Consider the following 10,051-nt stretch of genomic DNA (forward strand, 5'->3'; position numbering starts at 1 on the left):
GCCAGCATCTGTGTTTGAAAGACATTATGCCAGCCTCTGTGTATGAAGAACATTACACCAGCCTCTGTGTATGAAGAACATTACGCCAGCCTCTGTGTGTGAAGGACATTACGCCATCCTCTGTGTGTGAAAGACATTACGCCAGCCTCTGTGTGTGAAGGGCATTATGCCAGCGGCCAGCCTCTGTGTGTGAAATAGTTTGTTGTTCAGCTACATACTGTAGAAAATGCAATTACCATATCAACAATCTCACTTTCTGTCAGTGTACTGTGGGCCTGATTCAGACCCGCTCACAAGCGCATTGCGCTCGCAAGCGGGTCGATTGTGAACCAGTGCGCACGCGCGGCATGCGCAAGCCCCGGAATGAGCGCAAAAAGCACTCGCTCCAGTGCTCGCAACAAATGGGGCGGCTGTCGATGTTGATCGACAGCTCGTCCCGTTTTGTAGGCGGGGAGGGGGGTGCTTGTGCAAACGGAGGTTTGTGGGCGGCCCTACTGACTCGTGATGTCAGTAGGTGGACTTCCTGCTTTATTAGAGCAGGAAGTCCACTGGGGCTTGCGGCAATGAGACCCTACCATAAGGGTCTTGTTGCAAGCCCGATGGTTGCGATGGTCTTGACCATCGCGACCATCACCTGGCCGCCCGCTAGTAGGCCGCAACTAAAAAAACAAGTGGCCACCCTGATTCAGAGCGAGCGCTCGCTTTTTGCGAGCGGCTGTGAATCAGGCCCTGTATTCCTTATTTTATGGATCAACTTGTATTTTAGGTTAAGTGGCCCTCTATTTTTCTAAGTTTCACCAAATGTCTGATTGTGATTTCCATTCAAACCATCCAGGTATTGAAATAATATATCTATTTCTCACACATATGTCCTATGTTTTCTCCCTACAGATGAAGGTCACCTGGGTGTGTCTCTTTTTATCCATCATCTGGACACTGGGGCTGGTTAATGCAATGGATTTTCCACCAAGTAATGCCAAAGAGGCAGAAAAAACACCTCCAGGTATCTAATAATATATGTTTTTCTCCTAGCAGGTGATTAAATTGTTTTCTGGGTGCCCAATGGAGCAAATCAATTGTTGCTCCATTTGGGCCCCTGTGCTGTGTGTGCATGCCCAAAAGCCCGTATAGCAGCTAACCCCGTCTGAAGTCCTGCTTTGGGTGACCAAACTCCCGTTGATCTCTATGTTGACCAGGCCCAGCTCCTGACACATTCTGTCAATGCGGCCGCACAGGGGCGCCTGATCCGTCAGAAGAAAATCCCTGCCCTCCACCTACCTGCTGTAGATATAATTTTATGGTCGGGGAAGACGCAGGGAAGGAGCATGCGGAGACACCTAGCACTGGCCCTGATGTTGACCTCTGTTCACCACTTGCTTACCTGCTTGTGTGGTGTGTAGGGTGTGTCAGGTCTTCTTGCCCTCGCTCTCTACCAGGTACCAGGAGTGTTGGTGGCTTCGCTAAGGACTTTGGGCTTGATTCAGATCCCCGCTCGCTAAGATGCATACTCTTGCTGCTGCCGATGGTATGCATTGTGCGCATGCATTGTATCTCAGTGCGCGTGCGCATACCTTAGCAAAAGTTCGCAATGCATTCGCTTGCTGTGCATAGACAGCCCAGCAGAATGAGTAAAAGGAGAAGCCGTTTGTAGGTGGTGGCCATTAAAAATGGGGGAGTGGAGGTGCAAACGCAGGCATGCCTGAGCATCTCAACAGCGTTTTAGAGGTGTGCATAATTAAAAGACAGCATCATAGTACACGTCACCTGGCTTGTTTTTACACTGAAGTGCTCGCAGTGCTTGCGGGAGGGTATGGTCAGCCTCAAGCGCTGCGATCGCATCCGATGTACCGATGGTTGCATACACTTCCTGGACATGACGTGCACATGTGGGCATCTTAAAACAGGCTGGTGGGTATCTGCATACACTATGTGATCTCTTTGTAAGAAATACTGGGCGTGCAAATGCAGTGCTGTGGCAATGCCTATGCAATTTGCATACACATCGTGCGAGCGATCGCATCTAGCCAGCGGCTCTGAATCAGGCCCTTTGATCTTCCCTGTGGTTAGGTCTCAGTTCAAGTATTCCGGTGTGTGCAGCCGCACAAGCCGACGTGGTGCCACAGTGACCTGCCGATGTTCACAAGACGTCTCAGTCTCGCAGGATTTTGCTTGTGTGTTTAATTCCGACGCCATCTGAATGTGTACCTCTTTGCTTTAAAGAGTTATTTGGAGTATCTTAAGTATAGAGATAGTCTTAAGCATAAAACATTGAATTTGATGCACCTCCTGGCCTTCCTCAGGGAGCAGAGCCGTAAGTTGTCTTTTTCATGTCTTGTGCCAGAGAGAGCTTGCCCTCCCCCCATTTTTTAAGTAGGGACACAAGATAGTGCACCTGAAAAAGAGCCATGGCTTCATGGAGAAAGGCCAGGGAAGAGATAGAGGAGGCCAGGAGATGCTGGGGATAAAAGAAGAGGAAGCTACAAGTAAGAATGACAACAAACAGGAAAATTGGAAGGGCCAAACAGCGCCCCCTGCCCTGTGGTGCCCTGTGCCATGGCACTGGTCGCACTACCTAGTTACGGCCCTGTCAGGGAGACACATACAGACAGCTGTCCGATATTGAACCACGGAGCCAAATCCAGCGAGATTGAGATCCAGAAGTCTCGTGAACATTGGCAAGTCACTGCGGCACCACGCCTGTATATGCAGCGGCTACTCACGGGAGTCACAATACTTTTCCAAACAGCTGCAGCATTAGCTAATTATCACACAGCAGCTGCGTATGGGATTTCAAAGATTGACAGTTAGAAAGTGATTTGTTGGTACATTATCTCTCGCTACTTTATTTCTCTTCAAGGCTTGTTACATCTCCCCCTTCGTATATAGACATCAATCAACTAATAAGATCAGATCTGATTGTAAAAAGTTTGTAAGTTAAACTTGTTTGTTTTAGAGAAAATGGCTTCTGCTTGGATTATGAAAGAATATTGGTTCTTTCATCACATTTTAATAGTTGTGTATAGAGGGTTAATATTACAGTATTGGATTGTGCGTATGTAGCTAGCCTATTTCCCAAATAATGAAAGCATTTGTTTTAAAACTCAGTTCAAAAGGCATCTATTTGCACTTATAAAAATAAATCTGGTCAACCACAGGGCTGATTTAGGGAAATGTTCAATATCCAATCGTGTGGCATATACAGATAGCCAAATTGTTCAGGGAATTATCATCTATGAAGAATTGTTTTTTTTTAGCCATAATAAAAGACGTGCTATGTAGAGACTATTGTAGCAATAGCACAATCTCCATAAGTTTGATATGTTCTACTACCAAGATGTTGTGCTAATATATCATACTATCAATCCTATTAGATGGCTTGAGAAAATTTTATTAATTTGGTTTTTGTTTCAATGTACAGATGCCACTGAAATAAACAGTAAAGTGCTACCAGCTGATCCGAAACAACATAATGTTGATTTGTCCAAAATCACACCTGAAAAACAAGAAGCTGAAACGGTGGAGAGACCTTTTCTTATGGACACTCGTCAGCTTATATTTAATGACTATGTGAGTCTTAAGTGGGTGGACTGGATGGGTTCCATCCCCAGTGGTGCTGTCTCCATATACAATGAGTTTGCACGACGCACTGATTATGTTTGTTCTGTACAGGCGTGTGCCACAGGATTCTACAGCTCTAGTAAGAGCTCCTATTGTTACTATTCTGATAAGGGAAAAGAATACCGCACATCCTCCTTTAAAATCCTTGTAAACGTTGGAAACTTTGAGGTCATACAGTGGCTGCCTGGTTCTTATGGCTCTATCCCTCCTAACCCAGTTTCCAGGTGCTCAGGAATGTATGTTGGGAAAAACAAATATGGCCTAGGAAAAGTAATCCCATCTTATAGAGTTCTCTCTTTGCCTTTTAATGGTTATGAGTATACTTATGATTATTATGATGCTCTTAACTTGTATACAAACTACCCCACTCAAACAATAACCGGTGTATCATACACTACTAGCCAGGCTTCCTACTATCGTGAGGCGGTTCAGGTCTTGGCATCTTTGAAGGTGATTAATAATGTATGTAGTAAATTGTCTAAATCTGTGAGCTTGAGCAAGACAACACTACTTGAGAAATATTGGAACATTGACCGCCCAACAAACGGAGGTGTGTCTACTACATTCACAGGCAGCATACCCTCAGTATCAGGGACTTCTATAAGTTTACCGGGTTCTAGGGAAATTGAGTGGCAAGAAGGATCTCCCTTTACAGAATCCCGCATACATTCATTGAGTTTATTAGTGACTGTAAACCCAAATGAAGAGTGCGAGGTAGTGCTGCAGGGCAGAAGCATACATACAACAATGCCATTCACAAGTTCTCTCACCCGCTATTACCAGAATGGAGAGAAACGTTCAATCAGCATCACAGGTATATTTTCTAATATACAAACCGATGAAGTGTCTATTGCCCTAGGGCAGTGTAAGCGTATCCCCAATGCTGCACCTTGTTAGTGTAATAATGTTAGCCCATCCATCACATCAAGGTGAACCCCATCAGATGGGTCCCTAAAATCCCTAATACTATCATATTATATAAATTTTACTAGGACTTACCTATAATAGTGCTCATTCTAATGTGTAGACATTAAAATCATCTAAGGGCAGCTGGGTGGGGTGCTATTACCAAACAGAAGGAGTCTCAACTTTCAAGTGTTCTTTATATTCATAAATGCAGAGGAAATAGTGGTGCTGGTGGTGAAGGGGGGGGGGGAGGGTGTACTACACGCCCTGATTTTAAACATAATAAGAGGAGCTACCATGCTGAGACTTGTAGTGCCACGCATTATAACTATCCCAACCATTATGGTAAACTCTACAATCAACATGGAGTCCATGTTAGTTGTAGAGCTTATCATAATTGTTTTGACTATCAGTGTTCTTAATGCTTAGAATGTGCACCTGCATTTTGTTTTTCTTGCATGGCACTACAAGTCTCAGCATGGTAGCACCCATGGGTGGTTCAAGAGAGGGGAGGCCATACTTACCCTCCGTGTGGGTCATATCTCCTCTCTTGCCAGCAGATGTCTTCGGTAGACATACATGAGTATGTAGTCCAAGCCCCCTCCTTTCCTAGTGTAATAATTTGCAATTACATGCACTTTTTCACAATCATACACATTTTGAATTCTCTGTATATTCATTAGGTCTCATTCCTGTGCTAAGACATAAGAAGATGGTGCAGGTTTTTTTTTCTAGAATCCTACAAGCTATGTGGCTAACTCTATGGGCCAATTCAATTAGCAAGAAAGACTGCCCATGGCTTCACGGGATGTTTCTCTGTTTATTTCTGCTTGCGTGGAGGTTTGATTCGAATTAACTTCAGACTGCGCTAATATAGCTCTTATTGTGAGAAAGCAGAATCTACATACATACAAAGAACAATCAAGGCTCCGCTAACTAAAAATATATATAGAAATTTTTATTATATAATTATAAATCAAGTTAATATGCATGGAGGTTTGAGCAGAAACCAGCTCTCCCTAACTGCACAGAAGGAGCTACGGCCTCTAATTCAATCTGGCCCTGTATCTGTTTCAGTGGCAGCTCCAGAGGTGGGGCTGCATGCAGTACATACTATAAATAGGGGAGCCACACCAACTGCCTTCCAAATGCTGCCAAACATCGCCGGCCAGGACTCACTGGCAGTTGGTGCGGTTCCCCCTATTTGAATTTCGAACTGCTGCAGCCCCACCTCTGGAGCCACCACTAACCTGTTTTGTCTTCTGTTGAATCTAAACACGTGATGGTCTTTTTCTAACTACTGGTTATAGCCACAATGTATTTGTTGAATCATTATATTATTACTTTGTTTTCAAACATCTAGGAGGAGTTGTATCGAACCTTCTGAAGATGTTAAGTGGAGAAGTTATCCATAGTAGCCAGATACCGCACTATAGGTCTACATGAAAAAGGTCAACAATGTCTAGATAGACACCAGATTTTAGACAGACAGTAGGTCGACAGGAACAAAAGGTCAACAAGGACAAAAGGTCGAAACACTAAATGTCGACGTGGAAGAAGGTTGACAGATACAACTGGTCGGCAGGGTCAACAGGTCGACAAGGTCAAAATATCTACATGAAAATGGTTGACACACAAATGGTCAACACTTTTTTTTAGGGTTACAGTTAGGCACTTACCGGAGGGTTAGGGTTAGGCACTTACCCCGATATTTAGGGTTAGGCACCAGGAGGGAGGGTTAGTATTAGACACTTACCCGACGGTTAGGGTTAGACACCAGGAAGGAGGGTTAGTATTAGACACTTGCCCCGACAGTTAGGGTTAGGCACCAGGAGGTAGGGTTGGTATTAGATATTTACCAGAGGGTTAGGCACTAGAAGGGATGGTTAGGGTCAGGCACCTACCCTGATGGTTAGGGTTAGGCACCAGGTGGTGGGATAGGGTTAAGCACCAAGAGGAGGGTTAGGGTGAAGAGTAGGGTTAGAAAACAAAAAAATCATGTGTTGACCATTTCTGTGTCGACTGTTCTCATGTCGACCTCTTGACATAGTTGACCATTTGTACTTATTAAACTTTAATGTGTCGACCTTTTGTCCCTGTCTACCTTTTGTCCCTGTCTGTCTAACATCTGGTATCTATCTAGACATTGTCAACCTTTTTCATGTAGATCCACACCCATCGCAGCCAATCAGCTTCTAGTAATCATTTTATAGAATGTACTACATAAAATATTATCTGGAAGCTGCTTGGTTGCTATGGGGAACTTCTCAACTTGTGCTCTTCAGAAAATTAAAAACATCTCCCCCTTTGACTTGCAATCATAGGACTATATTAACTATATGATGGTTTAATCAGAGAGAACTTTTTTGACTGTCAAATTACACTCTGTTAGTGAAATAATTCCCAGCATATGCTGTGCTATAATAAAGATGCTTCCTGATCATTTATTTACAAGGTATGGTGTACATTCTTACTCATGTGTATGTGTAGGTTGACACAACGAGGTAACTCGTTGATAAATGAGGCCCTATGTTACATAGTAGCACAGAGTGGCCCCACCACCACCTCTAATTCCATTTTGCTGTTCAGCCAGTGACTCCCCCTCTGCTTTCTCCCACTGGCTGAACTGAATATGTACGAGCATCAATGTGACTGACTTCCACTTACTGTATCTGCCTGCCTGCTCTGCATTCTGCACAGACGGGGGCCATGTAGTACAGGAGTAGTAGTGACTAGCAAGTAAAGAGATAAGTGATCAGATGTCCAGATCTTCATCTGCCCTGACTCATTCCTCATTTTGTGCAACCAGCCCACACCTTGTTTCATAAAAATACCCTTAAATGGGGGGGCGTGGCCTGACAAGCGTGGAGAGTGGACGCACTTTGGAGCAACTCCTGCCTGACACTCAGAAATACACCCTTTCTGACCCCCTGGAAGCCTGCTGATGCTCCTGAACTATTTTAAGTGCCTTTGTGGACTGTGGCCTAATCACCCTTCTCAAGCCGGGACCTCGATTTGAGACTGCACGTGGCGGGGGCCCTCCACTAGCCCACGACATGGAGTGCACCGGAACTGGATTCCTGCCCTCCCCTCCCATCCTGTGAGTACCCGCTTACCTGCACTCCTGCTCCCGCCGGTTCAGCATTGTCTGGACTCGGTTGTGGGAGCTGTGCACACCGGCTGCTTCCACGTGCGCCGGTCATTCCTGTAGCAGCTGCCTCACCCCCAGTGGCATCCTCCTCCTGGGTCTGACCACGCAAGTGGCTGACCTCCTGCGGCTTCACTGCTGCTCCACTGCTGCCTGGTGCAGGAGTGGATTTACCGCTAGGCAACCTAAGCGGTTGCCTAGGGCCTGGCAGGTCCCAAGGGGCCCGTGGACAGGCTTCCCTGAAATCTGGCCCTGGAGAGAACCTGGCCCTGCTGCGCTGCAACAGGCAGTATAGTAGTAGCCACTAGCCACCGAACAGGGGAGGAGGAGATGGGGAAGAGGAGGCGGAGTTACAGGCCAGGGCAGGGTATGAGTAAATTGGACTCACATTATTGTGGCGGGGCCGGGTGCCGCGATCGGAGCTTAGCTTCTGTGTTCGGAGGAGCAGGAGCCCGCTGTGACATCTTTTAGCCACCCGGGGCAATAAAGTTTTTTTACATTTTTTTTATATATATTGGCACAGCGCATGTGACTTCATGACGTCACATGCCATGATGCCTTGCAGAGACTGCTGGAGAGAGGAGCTGTGGAAGAGGAGCATCAGGAAGACCCTGAGTATGGTAAGTGAGGCTGCTGCTGCACGGGGTGGAACAGGAGCTGCAGTGTTAAATAGCAGGGGAATATAGGGAGCCAGGCAGACAGGAAGTGAAGGGAGCAAGGAGGAGCACAGCCTGAAGAAGGACAAGGAAGCAGCCACTTTCCTCCCAGCACTAGTGGGTGTTGCAGGGGCCAGCCGCCATTTGACTGCAGCCAGTAGCAGCTGAGGGAAGCTCCGGCGGGGTCACAAGACTGGAGAGACAGCCAAGCTAATAGGAAAAAGCACCGCCCGGTCACTCCACACCCCGAATTTGGAAGCTAAACTGTCCCAACAGGTTCACCACAGGTAAGGGCACTTAGCCAGAAAAGTAGCTGGCCCAGAAGTGTGTGTGTGCCCTGTGGGGGGTCTCAAAGGCTCAGGCATGCCCTCTGTGCAGGAATCACATACAACAATAACCGAATACTCTATCCTGTGTTCTATTACTGTTGTATGGGACTATCTAGTTACCATGGTGATTGCTGGGCCAGATTAAGAGGAAGGGGGGTGGGGGGGTGGTACACAGGAATTTCCCCAGAGGTTAGATGATGTCAAAGATATTGAAGTTCGCAAGCTGGGCTGAAGGACTTCTGATGTCGCAACCATTTGACCCACGATGGCAAGGAGAGGGGTAATGTCAGTGGGCTAGCAGTTTTACTATGGTAGTGGATAGATCCCTTTCAGTATTTGTACCCTGACGTCATCAGTTACTGTCCAACGTCATTCCCTACTATCTACATGGACATAGATGGGGAATATAAACATGTGGCGAGAGAAGCGAGCCACCGTGCCCGAAGCGTGGTGAGTGAACAAATTTCTTCTCTTGGTGGCCTTTATGGGCCCTCGCTCCACGTCATTTCCAGGTACAAATACTGAAGGGTATATATATACTACCATTTTACTATCCACCTGTTACCTCTGTCCTGTCCCTGTCACACCTATCTCCTGTCCTCTCTGCTCTATCCTGGCCCTGTCACCCCCGTCCTTTCCATGTCCCCTCTGTCCTAGATCTGTCATCTCTGTCCTGGCCCTGTCACCTTTGTCCTGTCCCTGTCACCTCTATCCTGTCCCATCAGGGGCGTAACCAGGTATTTAAAGGCCCCATAGCAATAGTTTGTAAGGGCCCCTATGTACCACCCAATAGTGAAAAATGTATATAACACCTGTAATTTTGACAAGGAAGATGGGCCCCCTCAGCTTTGGGCCCCATTGCAGCTGCACCCCTATGGTAGTTACACTCATGCTCTCCCTGTCAATGCTGTCCTGGACCTGTCACATCTGTCTTGCCCCTCTGTCCTGGTCCTATCACCTCTGTCCTGGCCCTATCACCTCTTTCATGTCCCTCTCACCTCTGTCCTGTACCTGCACCCCTCTCTACTGTCCCTCTGTTCTGTCCTGGTCCTGTCTCCCCTGCCCCCACTATCCTGTTCCTGTCACCTCTGTCCTGTTTCCCACTGTCCTGTCCGTCACCTCTGTCCCGTCCCCACTGTCATGTCCCTTTTCCCAGTGTCCTGTCTCTTTCACTTCTGTCCTGTCCCTGTCAGCTCTGTACTGTGGGTTAGAAAGTTAGGAGGTATCTAGAGAATAGCAAAGTACTTGGGGGTCATGCAGATATGTACACAAACCCGATGGTTTGCATACATCCCCGATGGTAGGATGCTTATGCATGTTTCAAACCCGTTCCCTGATATGCCAGTTTTGCAGCTGCATTAGCATAAAGTCAGATGCAACTGCAGCAAAAGATG

The 10,051-nt window shown here is 46.7% G+C and overlaps 1 protein-coding gene across 1 annotated transcript; it reads left to right on the plus strand.

Moving 5' to 3' along the window:
* The first annotated feature begins 891 nt into the window (after nucleotides 1-891).
* On the plus strand, nucleotides 892-4,515 carry LOC148442459 (natterin-4-like). Its single transcript, XM_088463916.1, has 2 exons — nucleotides 892-1,003; nucleotides 3,419-4,515. Exons 1-2 carry the CDS (start codon nucleotides 892-894, stop codon nucleotides 4,513-4,515), a joined length of 1,209 nt encoding a protein of 402 aa, XP_088320042.1.
* Nucleotides 4,516-10,051: the final 5,536 nt, after the last annotated feature.

This window comes from Taudactylus pleione, unplaced genomic scaffold (assembly GCF_031769625.1).
Source record: "Taudactylus pleione unplaced genomic scaffold, aTauple2 ptg001497l, whole genome shotgun sequence".
In the NCBI taxonomy this organism is placed as follows: domain Eukaryota; kingdom Metazoa; phylum Chordata; class Amphibia; order Anura; family Myobatrachidae; genus Taudactylus; species Taudactylus pleione.

Excerpts from the sequence above, each read along its gene's own strand:
- LOC148442459 (XM_088463916.1), top strand. The coding sequence starts at position 892 with ATGAAGGTCACCTGGGTGTGTCTCTTTTTATCCATCATCTGGACACTG. Across the intron at positions 1,004-3,418 it reads GGCAGAAAAAACACCTCCAG|ATGCCACTGAAATAAACAGT; the intron begins GTATCTAATAAT and ends TTCAATGTACAG.